We start from the raw sequence: 22,627 nt of genomic DNA on the forward strand, positions 1-22,627 counted from the left end.
GTACCTGAACCAGCTGTGGCAGGTAGTCGGCGAGTTCGTCGTCACTGCTCTTCTCAATCCAGCTTACAGCCACACTTCTCACTTCAGTATCTGCAAACCTACATAAAGACGCGTAATAGACGTAACACATTTAACGATTTCAGTTTGCCATGGAAATTAAAACTTGACTGCATCCAGGAAAGCAGAATCATGAGCAGCGTTTCCATTAACCATAAAAATTGCGCAAATAGAAATTCCAAAAATAAATTTGCATAATGGAAACACTGCAATTTTGAAAAAAGTCATTTTTCTGAAAATATTCTTGCACTAAGATGAGGTGCTTTTTTCTGCCGTATCAAAACACTTTTCTCGCATGGCAGGAATCTCATGATGAAATGCTGGATGTTACAAAAGGCGAAAACAACAAACACGACGATAGGAAGTGGCAGGAGGATGATGATTTTTTGTTTGTTGTAGCCAGCTACACATTGTCTGGAAAGACAATGTGTAGATGGCTCCACCAGACGTCTGGTTGCACAGTTCATAAAAAGTTGTATCATCCCAAAGTGTTGAATCCACAACTCTTCTGTAAAATTGCCGACTACAATTTCCCCAAAACGACGCCTACGTAGCTGCTCAGAAGGAGGCGGGACTTGTTGCTCCAATGCCTGAATAAGACACCGACGTCTTCACTGATTGGCTGATTGATGATGGAAAAAAAATCTCATGTAACCGTCTACATCCGTCACTGCCACGATTTTTAATGATTTATGTAAACAAACTTATTCATCTGATTTCAATTTAATTTCTTATTTAATAGAAATGCCACAATTTTCCAACATTAGTGGAATCTAGATAAATATTTTTGCACATTTTAATGGAAATGCAGCTGTATTTTCATAAAACACTTTATTGTTCTACAAAAATAAAAATAAAAACCTTGTAGGGTGCAGGTATGGAATGTGTTTTACAGTGCGTACTTTGAGTCCAGTAACTCCAGTGCAGTGACTAGGGGCAGTGAGGGCCACCGGTGCAGCAGGGAGTGGATGTGAGCCATGCTGGCCCAGTCCCAGCTGGGCGCGCTGGCCAGCACCTTGGGCAGGCTGCTGGGGTGGTCCCGACGGCAGTGGAGCCGGTGGTCCCACAGGACCTGGTGGTCGGAGCGCTTTAATCTGCAGGAGGAAACAATTCACTTTGCGTTTAAATAACCGATTCAAAATGTTGCAGTATTTACAATTTTAGGTTTTAAACAAAAAGTGGAAAGTGTGAAATCATGAGACATTTAAAAAAAACATTTATAAATCAAACCGCATAAAAACAGATAATGGTAAAGCATATTAATTATTAATTTTAACTGGAAGTTGAATTACTTTTGTAAATAAACAGATAAACGGAAGAGAAGTCATCTGTATTTATTTCAGTGCATGTGTAGCATTCGGCTCGAGAACATCAGAGCTGAAATTAGTCCATCTATTTTTATTTAATACCAAAGCCTTAGCAGGCATGTATTTATAAGCAACAACTGAAAATGAGAACTATTCGGCTATTATTTCTCTGACACACAAGTGGTGCCCACAACTATTAATAGTTATTTATAGCCAAAACAAATTATTTTTGTTGTACAACAAATTAAAAACATTCAGAGAACGCCACACACAATTTAAAGTGGCAGTATTATGTATTTTCTAGGCCATCTCGAAAATACATAATACTGTTACCTTCAGTTGTTGGAAAAAAACTTCATTCATCAATTATGACTTCAAAGAAATCTGTGTAACTTAACGCCTTGAAATTGGGCATCTGTGACTTTAAAAAGCTCCTGCTCTTTTTGAAACTCCGCCTTCAGGAAGTCATAACAAGCTGAACAGCAGCTTATCTGATGCTCAGTTAAACCAGTTGTTTGCCAATTGCTGCTGGCTAGTCTGGAGGAGCTGAGTGGGAGAGGGCTGCTCTGTGAGGCGGTAGCTTGAAAACTGTATCTCCAAGGAGCAGCTGAGCCTCCAAGGCAGTGCTGCTCAGCTGAGTGGTTACCATGGAAAGTAAAGGAGATTAAAGGATTTCTCAAACATACATGAAAGAGTCAAGGCAACACTGGACGCATGTTTTAGATGAGGGAATAACATTATAACATGACAAAGCTAAGAAAAACCCTTGATTTTAAATGATATTGCCCCTTTAATAGTATCTTTAGGCCTCACATGTTCACAACATCCCAACGCAATAATAATATCAGTGATTTTATGTGAGATTATTCAGGCAGATCAGCTTTGCTTACAAACTCTTGAAGAGGGCGCTGGTACACGGATTTGTTAAAACTGTTCTCTTCCTTTTTCACAGAGAAAAACAACAACTTTAAATATTCTTTTACCCAAAATTTGAGGCTCTGCTGCAGATTTTCTCCAACTTCCGCTTCAGGTCCGGGTCCAGCTCTTCCAGTGTGTGGGGCTCGGGGCTTGGGGCCTCCTTAGGTCCAACATATAAAACATCCACCCCTGATTTGGGGAAGTCCACCTGATAGCAGAGACAAGACCAGAACTGGGATCAGTTTATGCTCTCAGTGGAAACCAATTGAATAATATAAAAACAAAAAGATCCTTGCTGGATTTACTGGTTTTGAATTATTGCCATGTTTCAAGGTCCAATTCTGCTCCAGCTCTCATTTTTACAAACTGGCCCACATTTTTCTCAAACATCTTTTGATAAACGTCACTGTGGATGACATTTCCACCCCCATGCATCACATTTGGTATGAGGTGGTTTTTAATTGGTCACTGTATTTGATTTATGCCAAACTCAGGCTATCTACAGGTTCCACCAACTCAAATTTAAGACTTTTTAAGACCATTATGAACTAAATTTAAGACCTTTAGATTAATATGTTCAACAACGTACTTCCAGAAGTTCAGGAGTTCGTCTGTATTTTCTCTGGTAAACTTGAAGAGCAAATGTTCTATCACTGTGATACGCTTGTGTGTAATTCTAGCCATTTAAACTGGAAATAAATATGAATCTGTCCTAAAGTATTCCTTACCAGAAACTATATTTTACTGACATTTTTTTATTTTTTTTTTAAGTATTGTCTTCGTTTACCTATATTACTCGAACGTCTCAGAAGTGTTTAAACTGATATAAAACATTAACGATATATTAGAAAAACACTCAGGCTGTAATCATTTCCCCACATGCCTGTATCTGATAATCCCATCAAACTGACCTGTAATATGATCCTTTCTGCAGGAACCTTCTTGCGGCTGCCGGTAGCACCAGCAGCTCCTTGAGCACACGTCCACAGACACAAGAACCTCGTGTCTCGTGCAAGAACTCTGTTAAACACAGAAGTTAACATAAGATAATAAAAAAAAACAAAGATAATTTAATCTCAGTGGTGAACAGATACATTCTCTATTTAAACCCCTTAAAGCGAGTGAGATCACTCCTTCTCCTCACCGTCTGAAGTCAAACAGGGGCATAGAGACTTTGCCTAAAAACTCTGGGGCTTTCCGCTGTTTGTTGGAATCTGGCGAGCCGCTGGCGTTCTGGTTCAGAACTCCAAACAGACTCAGACTCAGCGTAGACTCCAGAGGGAGCACGGCTACGGCGATGGGGAAAATGATCCTAGGAAGGACAAGGTGGCGTCATTAAAAGGTAAAAAGGCCGCAGTAGGTCAGTGAAAACTGAGGAATACGAGCGAGGACTTACAGTTCGTCCCATTTAACGTGGTAGAAAAAGCTTTTATATGTGCCCACTCTCTTGGAATGGACCGGCTTGAACAGGTTCTTCCCATTGTGGGTGAGGGAGCACATCAGGAAGTACTTCTCATAGCTGGAACGACACAACAAACGATGCTGGTGTGAAATATTCCATCTATGACTAACCACCATGTAGAAGCGGTTGAATCAACTAAAAGGTTTTGGCTTTGTCTCATTGATGACAGCAGCTGTGGGAAAGTTGCTGGGAAAAAAAGGCCTAGAAAGAACTCCTTCAGGGCGACATTTTCAAAGTGAAGCTTAGAAACCTTTTAACGGAGTGCGCTGCTCAAAGGGAACTTGGAGAGACATTGTACCTGCCCACTTAGACCAGAGTGGTTTAATCAGACTAATTTTAACCAGCAAAACTCCCCTGTGGCTGAATATGTCGATTCTCTGCACCATTAGGGAAGATGGCACATTTGAAGAAAGAGAGGATTCAGATTATAAATTAAACAACAACATGCTGTTTCTTTTGTTTTTTTTTTAAAGAAATTGATTCTGGAGAGATGCCGCTTTTCTTAACATTTGGACAGTTTCTCAGAGACCAAACGGACAAAAATTGCTTTGACTTCTTCGTGAAGAACCCCTTTATCTGTTGTTTTTCTTCTAAGTAAGCAGCGTACAACCCACAGCGTTAACACTGTCTTACAAAAATATAGGATTTGATCGATTCATTCCAGACATTAACACTAGGATAAATCTTTGCATTCATACATGTAAACATACACAGACGCATACACATACTCACACACACAATTAAACAGATATTAAAAGAAACTATTGTAAATAAATTTATACCAATCAATACATCTACTTTAACGTAATGCACACAAGAATTAATATATAAAATAACTACATACCCAGTATGGAAACATACTGGTATACATCCCATTCTAGGTACATAACTATCGAGGTTATGATGGGGTATTGTAGTTGAGACTTAAAGATTATCACAATATTTTGCTGTATTACTGATATAATGATGAACAGATAAGAAATATTAATTGCTTCTTTTTTACTGTATTTTACTGTACGACTGCGACAATGTGTCACAGCAATTATAGTCCCACAAAAACAAATACTGCTCTTGAATACACTTTTTCAGCAGTCACATAAAATGTAATTGTAATGTAATTGTAAAAATGTAATGCATATCTTAAAACTGAATATCGTAACTGCATTTAATCATACTTTCAAATGTATTGATATGTATAGATGCTTCCATTGAACAAATAGTGGAGAAGACAGTAAAACTATTTGTCTCAATTGTACGAGTTGCTTCAGGGGTTTTAAATATAATTCAGTGGAATTTATCATGATAATGCTAAATCAAAATTACTATCACAATAAGAAAGTTATCAAGATAAAGAATAAATGATACGATATATGACCTCTTATAGTTTAGATTGATAAACCACACTGAAGCCTTTTGTCTCAGTCTCTGGTAAAGACAGAGACTTGAGAATGCAAACGGAAATTATCACACTCGTTTTAATTTATCAAGCAATTAATTGATTTATCGCCTAATACGACAGGCCTAGCACCTCTAATCCAAATCTTTATTTATTAGGAATGGATTGAATAATCGTCCGCTGTGAAGTATTTCCCGGCACCAGCCACGGTCGCAGCTGTGTGAGATGTGGCCTGATTAATCCCAAGAGGATAAACAGGCAGTAAGTGCTTCTATCTGTATACGCTTCAAATTCAACAGCCTGTACTGTAACTTTAACTCTGCACTGTCTTAACTAACAGAACATATTAATATTTCCAGATGCGAGGCAATAACATCCAGTGCGAAGAGTTCTGGTTTCCACGGGTCCAAAAATAAACTCGCTTTAATTAGTGACAGATCCCTGCATGCGACCGTGGAGGGGAGAGGAAAAAAAACGCGGGAGGAAATCAGACGCACGTTTACGCCTCAACAAGCTTGCTCTGCTGCTACGTGCCATCTGCGCTGGCAGCTCCCTCGCTACTCGCAAGCTGGCAATGTGGCGCGGTGAACAGATGGATGACACATGAGCCACAACAATGCTAAACACTTCAACCTCAGTAAGGCGCCGTTAGAGTAGCGCCACAACAGATACGAGCTGCTGCTGCTGCTGCTCAGCCGCACGCGGGGAGAGGAGAGAGTTGGTGTCTCGCTCCGGCTTGAAAAGAGCATTTTTGGAATAGCTGTCACTGCGGCCATATTTGCTTCCTGCCTTAAAGTAGTTGTTGTAAGAGGTTGTTGCGCGCTGGAGTTGTAGTGGTTTGCCTTTTAATGAAAACAACTGAATGCTAAGAAGAAAATGACAGAAATGACAGCAGAAGATGATGAAATAGTAAAAAAAAACAAAAAAAACTGCCATTTCTTTAAAGTGATTCCATTAAAATTTCTGTTACTTAATATTAAGTTGTCTAAGAAGTCTTAACTGAGTTTTTTACAAATAAAGGGGAGGAAATCTTATTTTTTTTAACCGAAGCGGGATCCTTGTCACTGATCCCAGTCACTGCTGTGAAACAGAGCTGTGAATGGAAAATTTGGATCAGATCTGCTACACACACACGCGCACGCACACACACTCAAGAGACAACAGCTCAGGTCTGGTGTGAAACGAAACACTAGCATGGAAAAATAAGACGAGGAGCAACACCAGATCTGTTTGTTGAGTAAAAGAGATCCAGGTATGCTGCTGTGAAGGCAAGGCTCGACAGAACAGGCTGTAATTTTATAGGATTGCCGCAACAAAACATGGAGCTTTTTACCAAATGCTCACCAACTAAATTATTTACAAACCTAAATATTTCACAGAAACTTCTGTTGTTTGCTGCTCATTTCTTCTTTTGTGGCAGGGCTGGACAATATGATTAAAAAATAAATCATGCTATAAGCATTGCATTGATAATTATCGATTAAATATTTTGTTTTAGATAACTGAAATACTGCCAAACTGGTGGCAGGACATTTCCTGTTTTATTCACAGTTTATTTATTCTGAGTTTCAGCATTTATGTGTGCATTGATCCTGTCCAGTGTTGCTGCTGTGCGTTTTACCTGCTGACCCAGTGGCCTGGGATGCCATGCAGCGCGAACAGAGTAAACTGAAGGTGGTCTGTGGTGCCAGAAGCTTCTTTGCTGCCCCTCCCCTCTCCGGCCCCACCACTGTCCGCAGACTGGGTCGAGGCGGACAAGCTGAAAGACGGCAACGGCGGGCAGAAGGAGCGCAGGTAGAGCTTGACCAAGTCATAGATGGCCTTCGTTAGTAAGGCCATGCTCTCCTCCACAGGACTGGAGCCACCTGGATAAAATCGTAAAAGATGATAGGCCTTGCAAAAGTATTTATATGCCTTTAGTCTTTTCTTTTTTTTTAATCTTGGGCTGATTATTAAGTGTTGAGGAGTTTTAATAAATCAAAGCACGAGATAAAAGATTTAAAACATGTGAAAACATGATGAAATTAATGTTATGATTGTAATGTGACAAAAAAGAAAAAGGCTCCAAAAGTATGATTTTGTTTGTGCAAGGCTAAGTATGTTCATTTTCACTGGAGCGAACAATCGTGAATGATAGGCAGATGAAGGTTATGTGTGACTGTATGTATGCATATAACTTACTAGTTGATGACTGACCAGGTGATGTTGACCCCAACTAGAAAGCAATGCATGCTGGTCTTAGAAAATGACATGATCTCATATCAACACCAACTAACCACCAAATGTGTTGGCGCATGCGCCGACGGGGAGCCCACCTTGGGCGAGCGCGTCCTGGCTAGATTGACAGAGTGGCGGAGTCTCTTGATGGCTTCTGTGACGGACTGCGTCTCCACCTCGTCCAGGGCGCAGCACAGGTTCTTCACTGTTTGCACCACCCGCTCCACGGTCTTGTACTGGGTGCTCTGGGCACAAAAGATGAAGCAAAAAAAACAAACAAAAAAAAACAGGTCTGGATTTGTTTTCTGTTCTGATTCAAAAGGAGCTTTAAAGCAAGCATGTTTGGAGAAAAAAAACCAACAAAAAACACAACAGGATTTATTCTGGTTCATTTTAAAAAATATGTTCTAACCACTTCACGTCTTCCTTTCCTGGTGTTTTTATACAATCTAAAGTTCTAAAAATGAATATTATGGTTATCCATTTTTCTCTCTGGTTTTAGATGCTATGCAACTGGAAGGATTTTTGCTCTTTTTTTATTTTATTTTAGACAGTTATAATGCATAACCATGGCATAAAGGTGATGTTTATACAACTGGGAGAAGCTGATTAGCATCTAGAAAGCTAAAATAATATCTAAACTAACACAGAACAGAACTCAAAGAGCAGAGTGCGAAGGAGGAAGTTCAAACTACCAATGATACCCCCTACTCTGCTCAGCTTTCACCAGGACGATCTTAGTTGCCACAATATTTAGTTTCCCTTTGGCATAAATAAAAGTACGTTAGACCTTAATTCAATAAGTAAGAAAAATCCTACTGTTTTGTTTCATAATGTTTTGTGGGACAAAACAGGTTTGGATTTCCCGCCTCTCCCTTCAAACTTAAACAAGGACGACATGTACCTCATTTTCTAAGCAGATGTTGACCTGATTGTGGTATCCCTCCAAATAGTCAGCAAGACCTTGTCTGTAAAAAGACAGAGGTGATTAACTTTAACCAGCTTTATACATTTACTTCCCGACCAACGAGTGACTCTTACCGGGTGACGTTCTCCCTAAAAGGCCTATCAACATGGCTGAGATGTTTGTCAAGGTTGAGTTGAGAAGCGTCATCTTCTGCCTACAGTGAGAGAAAATAAATATTAAATCACAGATAATTAGGGTTTAATCTCACCAAAATGTATATTGGTAGTTTATCAGTGAGATGCGTTTGTAACCTTCTTATTTAACTTGTGAAGAGTAACTTACGCTTCGCGCCAGGTCCCTCCTCATGGTTGAGTGAGAGAGCAGCTGTAAGGTGATCTCGTTCTCCCACTTCCGGCAGTTCTGGATGTACTCATGGCTTCCCAGGCTGTGTTTACTGTGGCACAAGGCGGCAGAGACCCAGAGTTAGAAACATCACAGTCCTACAGATCCAAAGTAACAATATGGACCGAAACAATATGGGTGACCAACGAGGAACAACAGAGTCAGCTACGTTAGCTTGGCTCGTCTGCACTGTGACGTCATTTGATTAGACTGTGGAAAAGCTTCAATATTAGATTTTACCATTATGGACATAAATTAAATTGCACCGTCAAGGGAAAAAATAATCTGAACCAGAGCCTAGTTTCCCTTTGAACTTCACTTCATTTCTTAACTTTTTGAAAGTATGTCCTGAGTACACTCCAAGTAGTCCTGTTGGGTTTCCATTACAAATGTGTAGAAAACTGACAAAGTTCCATTAATGTAAAAGAAACAAACAAACAAAAAAAAACAATTTCACAATTGCGGTGTTTCCATTAGTAAGAAATGTAATTAAAATCACATGTGAATAAATTTGTTCACGTGATAAGTCGCTAAAAAATGTGCCGTGCAATCCTTCTCCAACAGCTTCCTGTCTTCTTCACCATTTTCTGCCAATAGTAACATCTGGTTGTTAATCACATGACTTGTGTGATGTAAAAGAAATCAGGAATTCTGATCCAGAAACCACATTTAAACGTAACTTCAAGTGTTTTCCTGCTCCCAGTTTGAAAACCAGATGGATTTGTTGGTTGATCTGATCCGTGACCAGACTACCTGATTTAACTAAAAAGCTTAGATTAACAATGTTTCTGGTTGCTTTTCACTTTGCACTTTCAAACACACATACATCAAAAAGAGACTGTACAGTACTGCGTATTTGTGTCAGAAACATAAGGTGCAGGTCACCAGACTAAGCTTTACATGCAAGATGGACATTTTGGATTTGGAGGCGAGAAACCTCAAACTTTCCTACTTTGAATGTTAAATTCTAGGGAGCTTCTGCTCAATATTCCCACATTTGAAAATGAGCAACTTCAGAGGAAACATGGACCCTGTCCATAAACCCAAGTTGAAACAGAAAGGATTTTTTTATGTTGGTTTTCTTATGACAACAACTACCTGACGAAGTCCAAGGTTCTGCTTTACTACGGTTTTAAAACATCTGTCAAAACTGTACTGAGGAGAGAAGTGTTGGAAACAGTTTGAGAATCACCATTATACACTGAAAACAGATTTCTATAGATAAATCTCAACTCTATTATTGACAACCATAAAATGGAATCTATGCTTTACCAACAAATATAGTTAAACTCTCTTGTCTCACCTCCATGAACTGAACGTCGTATACTGCCTCATCTCATGAGCTAGGCTGCACTCCTACTCACTACATTATTTACTCAGATGTCTATATAAAATGCAAAGACCAAAACAGTGTTGAGAGGGTTGGTGTTACAATGATTGTCATTTAAATAATGATAACTAAGTAGCTGAAAATGGCTGAAGAAACCTGAAACGTCTTATTTGTAAGTCTTCTTTAAGGTTTTGTGGTAATTGTTTCCAATAGTATTAATGTAATGTTTGTAGCATTCGACTGAACACAGTTCAGTGGACTGTGGTTTGTAAGTGCTGCTAAGGAAAGCAGCAGTTCCCATGAATCTCAGATTATAAGCGTTGGAGGAGGTTAAAAGAAGAAATATAAAAACATCCACCATTCCTATTTGCGTAGGACGTGGGGGGATCCAGAGATAAGAGCGACACAGTAAGAGAAAGACGCAAAAAAGAGAGAGGAGGACATAAGAAAAACAAATAAAAGTCCCATAAATCTCCATGGGAGGGGAGAGCTTTCTTGGGCTGCCGGATGCGTTACGGTTTCGGAAACACTCACTTCTGCAGCACTTCCTCCCGACCGCACACTTTGAGCAAATAGCTGGAGAAGTCCACCTGATCCAGGTCATCGTGAACCCAGCAGAGTGTCTGACTGATCAGCAGCTCCACTGGAGAACTCACTGCAGAGAAAACAGGAATTCAGAGGGAAAACAGGAATTCAGATAAGGAAAGCAGGACGGGGGCAACGTACGGATATCTCAACATCATTGTATCCAACACCAATTCTGCAAAGAACAATTTGAACCACAATAAATATCACCTGTTAATTTTAAGATTGGCTAATATAGCAGGATATATGTTTGTTGAAGCTTGTTTAATGCAGTCCAAAATGTTTTTTGGAGGGTATCAAGTAGCTCTGGTTACGCCAGCAAAAAGGTACAACCAAGTTTTAGGAATGCACTGATCCACTTTTTTCCCTTCCGATACAGATACCTGAGGTTTGGCATCAGCTGATACCGATCCGATGCAGAAAAACAGTGCTGAGTTGACTTAACAAATATATACTTTAAGTCTGCTGTTTTTTGTTTTTTTTTAAACAGAGACATAAATGTACTGATTTACACATTTATCTGATAATTCTGCACCAGTACAGCACTTAAATACATCAATGGCTTCAAAGGTTTGGTCAAACATGTAAAAACAACTTTAATTTGTTCAATCAGTGCAATTAGGAGTAAAACAGTGAATGAAAAATAAATAGAGAAACAGTCAGCTTATTGTTTTTTGTCAATTTTTGGTAAAAAAAATAAAATAAATAAATTACCATCTCTATAGATGCACTGATTCGATATTAGTATCTGTATCCAGCTCGTTATTGAATAAAATTATAGACTGGGCATCTATGACAATGTGCCGGATCCATAAGGGCAGATCTATTCAGTCTAATTCTACGATTTGTGCTCTGTGGGATGTCATGCTTCATCATTTATTTCACATTAAATGTAAATTCCTAATTGCACTTTCTGAACCATTTGTAAGACGGTTTATTTTTGACCAACGCAGTCATCCTATTGTTTTTGTTAGTTTATGATTAGTTTATGGTGATATATTCCTAAATGGACTGGCTGAACAAATTAACGTTATTACATATGACCAAACTTGTTAAGCTATTTGTGTATTTAAGTGTTCTGTACTGTTGCAGAGTTATCACATTAATTTGTAATTCAGTACATTTATATCTGTGTGTGTTTTTTTTTTTAAGAAACGTTTAAATTAATGCCGCACTGTTTTTCTGTATCGGGAGAATCATCTGATGCTAAACCTCAGATATCGGTATCAGCAGTGGAAAAAAGTGGATCAGTGCATCCTCAACCACTTCTTTGAATTTTAAATCAGGTTTTATTGGACAAGTACTTTCTATTAAAAACAACTAGGCTCTGTAATAAACAGACATTTCACCAGAACGCCTGTAATCTCACTGACTGGGAGGGATGAGATGTCAGCGACCATCCTGGGTGCAGCAGTGTAACCCGACATGCTTGCAGATTACTCTGCTGCTAATCCACTTTGTCAGACGTGCAGTACACACAAACACGGCAAAGAGAGAGATGGCTCGCACCCGGAAGCATTTCAGCTGTTGGCTCGGCATCGACGAGCAGCGGAGACCACCTCTGACTCCAGCAACAACAGAACACCACCCTTCAGAGGAACGGTGCTGCCAACACCGTTCTTGCAACATAAGGCCGGGCCTGACTCCGCTAGAGTTCATAGAGGAGTGTTTTTGTGATTTAACGAGAAATTTCCTGTCTCTCATTGTGTCAATTTTTCGCACATGGGAGCCAGGGAATGGCGCTGGCTGACTCACAAAGGAATGAACATTTTAACATAAATGAAATGAAAAACAAACAAACAAAAAAAAACAATACACTGGCTAAATCAGGAGTAAGCAGGATGTAGAATAAATCAACTACAGTAGCTGTTTAATAACCAATGAAATAAATGTCTTGACGGAGTTCAGATCCAGGTTCATGAGGCAGCTAATGAGAGGGCAAGTGAAGCCAGAAGTCACTCGGCACTTTGTCAATCTACAAGGCAAACATTATAAAGACGTGAAAACGGACGGCTGTAATTCCACCGTGACACAAAGCAAACAAAGATTTCTGATTCCGGAGCAGCTCTTGCACCCAAACACAGACATTTAGACAGATGGAGGCAGACATGAGCCGAAGGACCACAACAACCGACAGCAAATTATATACATAAAGTACAAGAGTTTCAGGTAAGATTCCTGATTGGGAGACGTGTCACTCTTGAAGTATGAACACAGAGGTTTGCAATATTTCATATAAGATGTGATTTAAGCTTCATTTAGTCTACAGACAGTCCAAGCAAAATCAAGACAGAAAGAAGCTTGGTTCCTCTGTTACTTATGTTTCATACAAGAGCAATTTCACAACTTGTGCTGCGGACCACTAACTTAGAGTACCACAAAGTTGTACGCGAGTACGTACGCACAAGAAGTCTCACTTTAACATGAACTGCAGGTTTGTCTCTATGTTTCATGCATTTTAGTTTGTTTTTCATTCTTTAGTTTAGGGGTAAACTATATAGAAATCTCACTCAAGAGAGAGTAGCGGAACTTCATAACCTATTACTTAAAGTAGTATGAGTTAGTAAAACTTTTTTTTTTTTCAAAAAACATGTCAACATGTTTTATTCATAATTCAGTACCATGATGCTGCCCACACCTGCCTTCTACTAAGATCACTTGTGATTTGCAAGTAAATACAAATATAGAGCCTCCTATGGCATTTTAATCAGATGATGAATCACTACATAAAGTCTTTTTTATAATAATACATAAAGCATTTAAATATTACATATCAGTCGGTCTTTCCTGTTTTTATCTCAAGAACTTAGAGGAAACATGATAGTTGTGTCTTATTCCAAACATTGTTTTGTCTTCTCTATGAATTCACTTCATGCAGTCAATTGTTTTTATGTGCAGCTTCACCAAACTTCCCACAAATCTTTCCTTAGCTTTACTGTCAGAAACTCATGTCTCCCAAATTTCCCAACTTCTCCCCGCTCAACATTCTTCTTCGTTTTATTGCCATGCTTTCTTCTTTAAACTGCAGCCACAATATGTATAGAATCCTCAGAAGGCAGCAGAGTTTTACTTTCCAGCCCAAGATTTGCCCCCCAATCTTTTCTGCCAGACTTCTTAAAAAAAAAAAAAAAAAAAAAAAAAACCCACAAAGATCTTTAATTACCAGACCTAATTTGCTCTTAACCAGTAACTTACTATCTTAGTGTGAATAAGCATCAACGTCTGTTTATATTTAGAAAAACAGGAGAGACTGACAGCCATTTGAAATACTCCTACAATTTCAAGCAAAGAAGGAAACAGCTGCAGTAGCTAAAAAGACGGTGAAACAAGAAATACAAAAGAAACGGTAAGAAAAAGGTCGGCCATTGTGAGAGAGAATCAACGACCTTTGTTGGATAACATTCAGCTCCTTCCATTAAAGCCAGAACTGAAGCCCATTGTTTCTAAAAAAGATTTTTTGTCCCATTAAATGAATCCAAACATCAACTATGTGGGTCAACACACTGCTGACTAGGAAGAAAAACAATATACATATATATTTTTTAAAGTCGGACTGCAAGCCTCTCTTTTGCTCTTAGCATTTCACTAGTAGAGCAGATTTATTCCTAAAGGATAGGTTTATAATAGATAGGTTTATAGTTTATGCATTTAAACCCAATAGCACGCGGACTAATCACACAGCTGGAGCCTCTGCGCTTTGCCTCGCGCGCTGCCGCTGCTTTACCTCAGCGGGATCGCGCGCGCCTCCTTTCACTCAAACTGGACACAGGATGACTTGTATGGATATTTACATAAACCTACTGTGAGGAATTATGATCCTTTGGAGAACTCTAGGTAAGAGTTTAAAACCCGCCGCGTTAGCTCCGGTTGCGCAGCTCTATGTGAACCGCAGGAATAACTCATAGCGAATTTAAAGGTGCGTGTTGGGAAGTGGTGAGAATGATTTATCTTTGTGAACGAACAATTGTATGCGGCATTTACATCTCAAAACGCTGCCCAGCGTGTGGCTTTGTGTCTGTCGTCCCTGTAAAGTTTATGTCTGTGGTCCCGGTTGGCCCGGTTGTGGATAATGAGCAGCGCTAACCTCATCATGCAGGTTCAGCCCGGTGAGGAGCTTTCGCGCTCAACACAACGAAGCAAATTTTTTGTGCATCAACACAACAAAGCTAATACGACATAAAAACAATGCCATACTTGACGGAGTTTGGTTACATCGAGGCTCACTGCAGTAAAAAAAGATATACAGAGGGTCAGATAGCAGGTAAAGCAGCGCACAGCTACAAACACTCACTCGGATTATTAGCACGACGGTCAGAAAGCTAAACAAATAACCCGCAAAATTATTTAAGTCTTCAAGCTGCGATGTAAGACACTGGTTCTGCTCTCGCTGTTGAACCGCTGCTACGCGCTACAGGTAGTAATATTTCACAGACGGAGCGCTGCTTCTGCTCCACCTGGTAGTGACTCTCACACCGAACCTCTGTTTAAAGCCGCAGCATCCAACTTAAAAAAATACATTTTACATAAGTATTAAAATTTTTGCTGTCCTAACATGAGACAGATAATCTCTAAAAAAAATAATCAATCTCCTCCCTGTTCTGCATAATTACTCCGCTCAGTCAGAAACAGCCAATCAGAACTAGAAGTAATCAGCTAGCCGCCATGCTATCAGGAAGTTTTCATTCAGTAACTCAGGATTGTTTATTGTAATGGAACCTGCATTTGCCTTTGAATGCTAAGTTTTATACTTGAATTTTTTTGGCAATCTTGAGAGGTTTTATTTTGGCTCTTTGCATTATTTAGCCTCTTCAGAGCCTTCATATGTTATCAGTCTGTTAAAGATAGTATTATTGATAGCAGTACAATTTGCACAATGCTTGTTTTGTTTAGTTTTCTTCTTGGAAAAAGTTATTAAAAACAAGTTTTTGTCTAAATTAAGGTGAATTCATGGTTCCTTTTTCCACATAATGTAACCGGTAGTGTATATGATAAAAAAAAAATAAAATAAAATAATAATGTGATCGGTATCGGCAGGGAAAAACCTGATCGGCACATCTCTAATTTTTAGTATTATTTTTCCGGTTACACAATGCATCAAACCATATCAAATGCGTTGTCTACTTAAGAGTTAATGCACGCGGCCGCAAGGAGATCTGAGAAACTCATCCCATAAACTCGACCAACCAAAATAGTTTCTGTGACGATTAAAAACTCAACAAACACGAAATGGAAGAGCTACTAAAGCCACATTAGCAGTCTGAATTAAATCTCCCGTTTGTTGCGCGTACCCATTGCTGCGTAGTACAGCAGATTACCTCATCATGCAGGGCCGGTCCAAGGCTGTATGAGGCCTTGAGCAGAATTTGACTTAGGGGCCCCTTTTGTTGCTAAAATACCAGCACCTCCAACAGCTTTTGTGTTAGATTTAGTGAAATATGGGAGAAGGGAGTAGTTTAATTGGCAAGCCTAAAAAGCAATAAGTTATAATTGTATTTGTAAATTCAAAGCTTAAGCTCACAGCAACAGATTGTTGCTATGGTAACAAAACAATCCAACTACCGTATTTTCCGCACTATAAGGCGCACCTGATTATAAGGCGCACCTTCAATGAATGGTCTATTTTAAAACTTTTTTCATATACAAGGCCCACCGCATTATAAGGCGCATAGAATAGACGCTACAGTTTGGGTTGCCAATTTGTGCCGTACTCTATTATTACACATCCACATTTGTAAAGAAGTAGTTCCCAAGTACTTTATATAGTAGGCTGCCCAGTCATTGTTTCACTCACGGTGTTGGTGTTGCAATATTGTGCCCAACTACTTTCTGGGTAACACAGACCAACCGACACGCTGCCGCCGCAGTCTGTGTCTCTCTTCCCCCATCCCTCCCCCCCTGGCTTTAAATGTATTATCAAACTTTATTAACAAACGAGCGTTCTGACGACTATCCCAGCATGCACCGCGCACTTCTTCTACGGGGGAAAATGAAGTCGGCGGCTGCTTACCGTAGTTGCTAGACCTGTTGTGGCTCAATATTGGTCCATATTTAAGGCGCACCGGATTATAAGGCACACTGTCAGCTTTTGAGGAAATTGAGGTTTAGGTGCGCCTTATAGTGCGGAAAATACGGTATATAAATATTGTTCTTTGAAGTTTCACAAAGTAAACTTGCCAGCTCCTTAAAATCTTGCATCTAAATGTTAAACAATTAAAAATCATTTAATTTATGTATGCCTAAAGAACTGAATAAAATTTAACAGCATTGACAATATCAATAAACAAGTGTTACATTTATGTAACTGTGGTCTGTATTAGTGTTTATGGGGCCCTTGAAGCCCTTGGGGGCCTGATGGAGCCGCTGACTTTAATTTGGATTAAATGTTTTTAGTATAGTTGTGGGTTTAAATAGCATTTCACTGGAGATGTTTTCCCGTAACATAGTAATACTTTTATATTTCCTCTCAACTTAACATCTTTTAATACAAAAACACGGTGGACCGCCTCGACGCCCCGACCACCGGGTTTAGCGAGTTTTCTGGGGGAAACCCTGAATGCTGTATGAGTCAAATATGACTTCAGAGAAATTTGACTTCCTAATATGACGCCTCAAAATTGGGCCTCTGTCTCTTTAATAACTGCTGCTCTTTCTAAAACTCCGCCTTCAGGAAGTCATCACAACACGGCTCCTCCTTTAACCCTTTCACAATGTTTGTACCAGCGTTTCACTGAGAAGTCGGGCAGAGGGTCGGAAACTGCAGGAACGAGGAGGCGGGGCTAGGTGCAATCAGGCGTTTTGCACAGCTGAATGGTTGCCACGGGAGATTAGAGGATTTCTCAAACATGCATGAAATAATCAAGGCGACACTTCGGGTATGTTTTTGATGAGGGAATAATATTTTAACACGATGTTATGTAAAGCTCAAAACAGTTGATTTTTTTAATACTGTCCCTATAAAATGTAAGAGAAAAAAAAACATCTGTTTTGTTTCTTTAAGAATGTCCATTACTTAAAAATTGGCATATATCCCATGCCCATCTCAATATTCTGCTGTAAGGGCGAACAGCACAACTCATACTTCCCCTTTTCAAAATCTGTAAAATAAAATAAAAAATAATACTTTTTGTTGTTTTTGTTGGTTTTTTTCAGTCACTTGTCAGATGCTTACCATCACAGGTGAAAGTCACAGGCTGCTGAGATTCAGGGATTTCAATGGAAACTTTGACAGAGCAGTTATTGTCCGGTCCGCTCTCCCTCTGGGCGATGACAGGGCTGAGGACAAAGCCCGGGTTGGTCCCGATGTCGTCGTGAGGGAATCTGGAACGTAGGCTGCAGGAGGAAAAGAAACAAAAGAGATTCTTTAGGCATTTTTATTATGTTTTGGTTTTCGTGCCCAGTGGGGAAAACAGAAAATATAACATAAAGGGAAACAAAGGCCAGCCAGGCAGCCAGCCGTATAAATCAGATGATCTGGATCAGACTGCTGGATGAATCATGGGGAAAGTCTGACTGGATATTTTTCTTTGCTAGAAAATGAAAATGGCAAGAAATGTTCTCTTTTGTCCCATTTGCACTCCTCTAAATTGTAAGCTATGCAAGCCATTTTTTGTTGACCACCCGGGATGCGGTGACGCTGCCAGACGTTGGCTGGGCGTTGACGGTGTGATCATAGTGAAAGTACATTCCGTGAGCACGGCTTCATCGTCACCCCACCCAAACCAAATACTGTGGTAAGAAAACTCTGTACGGATCCCGGAGATGAACTAAACTGGAAACGTGTCATCAAGCGAGCACGTGTGCATCCAGAAGCAGGCCTTCACTTACAAAAGGTGAAAAGCTTTAATTAAACCATGGGTGTTTTTGTTTACTTTTTTAATTTAAGTGAAATTTACTTCAGACTATTAGCAGAATGATACCAGTTAATCTAGTATCAATGACAGTATGATTCTCCGTCATACTGCGGGAGAATCACTAGGACACTTTCTTCGCTTTGAGAAAGAATCTGCATTATATTTCTAGTATGAAAAACGCATTGTGAAATGTCACGACCAGTCTGATACTTCAGACACCAAATATCTCTAGAAGCGCTTCTACCTGCATATTATAGTAGATCAAATACCAAATATACCGTCATATGAATTAATACACATGGTGGAAACCGCCTTGCACAGCCACAGAAGCCAACAGTCTTCCTTATCTCTGCTCTTGTTTTACAAATGCCAGCAAGCTGAAGTGTGTCTGGGCATTTCATATTCCCAAAGCACATAGATTGTTGTTATGTATGGTGGAGGATCTGTAATGCTGTGGGCTGGTTTTTCTTCCCAAGGAATTTAGAATGTTGTTAGAGTGCATGGTCTCAAACCTTTCACGAAATTTAAAAGAAATGTCTTTTGAGCTCAGCCAAATTACTGAAACTAGATCATCACTGGGTCTTTTGAGAAAGACAATGACTCATTCAACATAAAAAAATGAACCAATTTGATGATTTTTTTAATAGACCCAAAGAAACCCAACTGTTTTCTATGGTCAACCTAACGTCTATAGAAAATGTTTGGGTTGAGCTGAGAAAAGAGAGCAGTTGAAAGGAGTCAAAGTTTTAGACACTCTGGAGAAACTGTGCCAAACGGTCAACAAGCTCCCTGTCTGTTCAAACCTCCTGAAATGTCAAAGACTAAGTGCTGTCCTGCTGCCAAAAGAAGGTTGTGAAAAGTGTTAACAGCAGCAATGCCATTGCCAATTGTGGGACGGGTCATTTGGTCAGAAACTTTACAACAAGCATTTTCTTGGGTGTTTGATGTGATATGTTGTACCAATATTGGTTCATCCATCCAAATCATTAAATTCAATCATTAAGTCACTTCCATGAACACAGGTGTACACAACTCAGTACCATGGTATGCTGACTACTTCCTACAAACATCTGGGAAATAATGGGCTGCTCTCAGAAGCTCAGTGAATTCCACTGATACAATCAGACACAGCAACTCATTCTGGTTAAAGGACTTTGAGAGGCATCAAGTGCATCAAAAACTGAATCTCATGAGACATTAGCTCTGGGATGGAGTGTAAAAAGCAACGCAAAGCATCAGATGTAGAGGTAAAGCATGTCACTACTGGAGAGATGTGTTCTCTAGAGAGACAAAGGTGGTGAACCTGTCGCGCAGTCCAAAGGAGTTTGGGTTAGCAGTGGCCAGGAGAACGGCTCTAGTGCCGAACGTAAAGTTTGGTGCAGAGGGGATAATGATGGGGGAATGTTTTTCAGGAGCTGAGTCCATCAGTTCCAGTGAAAGGAACTCTTAGAGCTTCAGCATACCAAGACATTTTGGAAAATTACATGCTGCCTACATTGTGGGAAATATTTGGGAATGTCCCTTTCAGTTTCAACGTGACGGTGCACAACGTGAGTTAAGAGGGGAAGAGTCTGATTGCCCTGTACAGATTCCTGAACTCAACAGATCACTTTCTGAATCAGCTCAAGCGGAGGCCAGCATCAGAGTCTGACCTCATATGACCTCCAGGCAGAATGGTCAAAAATTCCCATAAACACATTCCCAAACCATGAAGGAAGCATTCCAAGCAGAACCTGAAAGCAATCCTCCCGGAATAGAGACTACTTTCTTCTTTGGATAATACAATTATGTAATAATTTTATTGTATAAACAATACGATAAATGTATCATAAATAATACAATTATTGTATTGTTTATTGTGAAAAAAGTCTCAAGAATTTATATTATGGTAAATTTCAGTTATTGATAAACAAACACACAAAGCTGACAGTATTACTGGAAACTTTATTTTTGCTATTTTCTCCACTGTTTGTTCTACATTTGATTCAATAACAATCTGTGAATTTGAAAATAAGACTAAATAAAGTTACTGTGTGCCGTTTAGTGACATAATTCACAGCTTTTTATGTAAGTTGTGTCCTGAAGAAGCCAATTTAAAATGGGAATGCTTTTCAAGAATATTTCTATTTGTGGCACTGTGAATGCTGTGCCATGCGGCCATACAATAAGATAAAAATATGTATTTTTTTATAATATTTATTATCAGAATAGTACCTCAATATATCACACTAAAATTCTATGTCGAAATCGCCCACCGCTATCTTAAAGATGAAAAACCAGAAAAAAGTGGACCGACTTCGTTTAAAACTCTGCGGATTGAGAGTGCAATGTCACTGAGGTTCATATACGCCTGAAGATGGGCGAGTTTGAGTTTGTAACGGCCCAGAGACAGGTTTATTGTTCTCCTCAGTAGAAACAATCCAGCTTACCTTGCCAAGTCTTCACAAAACGCAACAATCTCCAGGTTCTGGGCGTCCTGTTCCTCCAGCACAGCATTCTTCACCAAACCATTCCCCTTTCCCTAAACAAGCAAAGGATTCACTAAGATTAGAATTAAAAGAACAATTGCTTTAAAAAAAAATACACAAATATAAATTTGGAAGGAAAATTTGGATTGTTGAGGGTTAAAAATCATTAAAATGCTTTATATCTTATATGTCCTTAAGTATATGGTTCTTCAAAAGAGCTTAGCAAATGTCAGGATAGCAATAATGAGTTCAAAGGCTGACGAAGGGGAAGTTTTATTAGAAACACCTCAATGCTATTAATCCTCCAGAGCCAATCAACAAGTCAGAAGGAGCACAAAAACACAACCATAAATCTTTAGAGCTTTTGTGTCTGTGTGACGCTACCTTAACTCAACAATGTTTGGGTGTGCACCTTGAGTTCAATAAGAAAGGTTTTAAAATAAAAGGCAGGGCTATCAAAGGTATGGAAAAAGAATCTAATACGTAATTTTGCATATTCACACACAGAGAAATAAATCCTGAGACGACACTCTTTGGAATTGCTCTAAGAGATTCCTGGAGGCTGGCCCGCGGCAGAGAAATCACAACTACACTGTCTGTCTTTTACTGCCGTCTGATTGTCAGCAGCTGAGGAATGCACTTCCTGAGGCACAGGAAATGAGACGCGCAAAGACTCCGCCCCTTCCTGGGAAGCAAAAGTGCTCAGTCACGGCTTGAAAAATTGGTCAGACCTCATCCCAAATGAGGCAGAAAGAGCCGCACAGATGGAGAGGGATGAGGTGGGAAAAATGGATGAAACAAATGTGAATATTGATGATAGATTTGGTAGAAAGCTGAATTTAACAACCAGAGGCTGGATTTACTACAGAACTGTTTCATTTTGTAAAGTCCCAAACAAGACAGTGAAGTTTGTGGTTTTAATTAGAGATGTACCAAACCAATGTTAATATCTGTATCGATCCATATATCAAAAACTATTCTAGACTGTTTTAAAAAGAAGAAACATTTTAAGTCAAATCTAGTTTGTTTTTGTATTTCAAATCGGTATCAGCTGATACTAAACCTCAGGTATCGGAAGTGAAAAAAGTGAATCGACACATCACTGGTTTTAATGTGACACAATGCAAAAAAACAAACCTTTCAGCAACTCTTGTAGTTGTGTTATTAAGAAATCAATGAATGAGAGGCAAGCAGAGGGAAATCAGTAAGGTTTGTTTTAATTCAAGAAAACCACAAGAGATTCTTCAAAAATGATAATGAAGTGAGAAGCTTTTATGGTTGAGATCAGAATAGCCTTGATGCGTCATTGTAAAGCACCAAAAAGGCCCATCTATGTTTCACACCATTTTTTTATTTTTTATTTTTGCCGGACACCGAGTGGGAACTCGGCGAGACTGAAGTCATGGGAACAGCTCCTTTAAATTCACACACTGACAAATCTCTCATCTTCTCTCTGCACGTCCGCTAACGTATCACAACGTTGACTGTAAAATCAGGAACGCACTGTGCAACATAAAGACCACAGCCTGTTCTAAGTAATTCCGTGAGTAGATCCAAATAAGCATTTTTATACATAATTAGGCAATTTTTGTGTCCACTATTTCAGTTTTTTTTTTTTTCCATGTTTGATGGAGTTCTTGTCCATGTTTTTGCGGTGACAGTTTGTATGTGAGCATCCTCTCTGAACATGTGTGGGAATGTGTGTTCAAACAGAGACTCACAAAGTAA

General features: G+C 39.4%; 1 protein-coding gene across 1 annotated transcript in view; it reads right to left on the reverse strand.

Annotated features, from left to right (window-relative positions):
• pik3c2a (phosphatidylinositol-4-phosphate 3-kinase, catalytic subunit type 2 alpha) overlaps positions 1-22,627 on the reverse strand; it is a 49,259-nt gene that overhangs the window by 14,060 nt on the left and 12,572 nt on the right. Inside the window, exons 3-17 of the mRNA XM_008410783.3 lie at positions 20,861-20,952; positions 17,750-17,910; positions 10,531-10,651; positions 8,607-8,718; positions 8,399-8,478; positions 8,262-8,325; positions 7,456-7,602; positions 7,322-7,355; positions 6,762-7,005; positions 3,679-3,801; positions 3,427-3,594; positions 3,194-3,302; positions 2,348-2,490; positions 960-1,151; positions 5-98 (exon numbers count right to left, since the gene is read on the reverse strand). Of these exons, the coding sequence (XP_008409005.1) occupies positions 5-98; positions 960-1,151; positions 2,348-2,490; positions 3,194-3,302; positions 3,427-3,594; positions 3,679-3,801; positions 6,762-7,005; positions 7,322-7,355; positions 7,456-7,602; positions 8,262-8,325; positions 8,399-8,478; positions 8,607-8,718; positions 10,531-10,651; positions 17,750-17,910; positions 20,861-20,952 (1,884 nt within the window). The remainder of the gene's footprint in view (positions 1-4; positions 99-959; positions 1,152-2,347; positions 2,491-3,193; positions 3,303-3,426; positions 3,595-3,678; positions 3,802-6,761; positions 7,006-7,321; positions 7,356-7,455; positions 7,603-8,261; positions 8,326-8,398; positions 8,479-8,606; positions 8,719-10,530; positions 10,652-17,749; positions 17,911-20,860; positions 20,953-22,627) is intronic.

Source organism: Poecilia reticulata, chromosome 6 (genome assembly GCF_904066995.2).
Source record: "Poecilia reticulata chromosome 6, P_reticulata-male-v2, whole genome shotgun sequence".
NCBI classification, from domain to species: domain Eukaryota; kingdom Metazoa; phylum Chordata; class Actinopteri; order Cyprinodontiformes; family Poeciliidae; genus Poecilia; species Poecilia reticulata.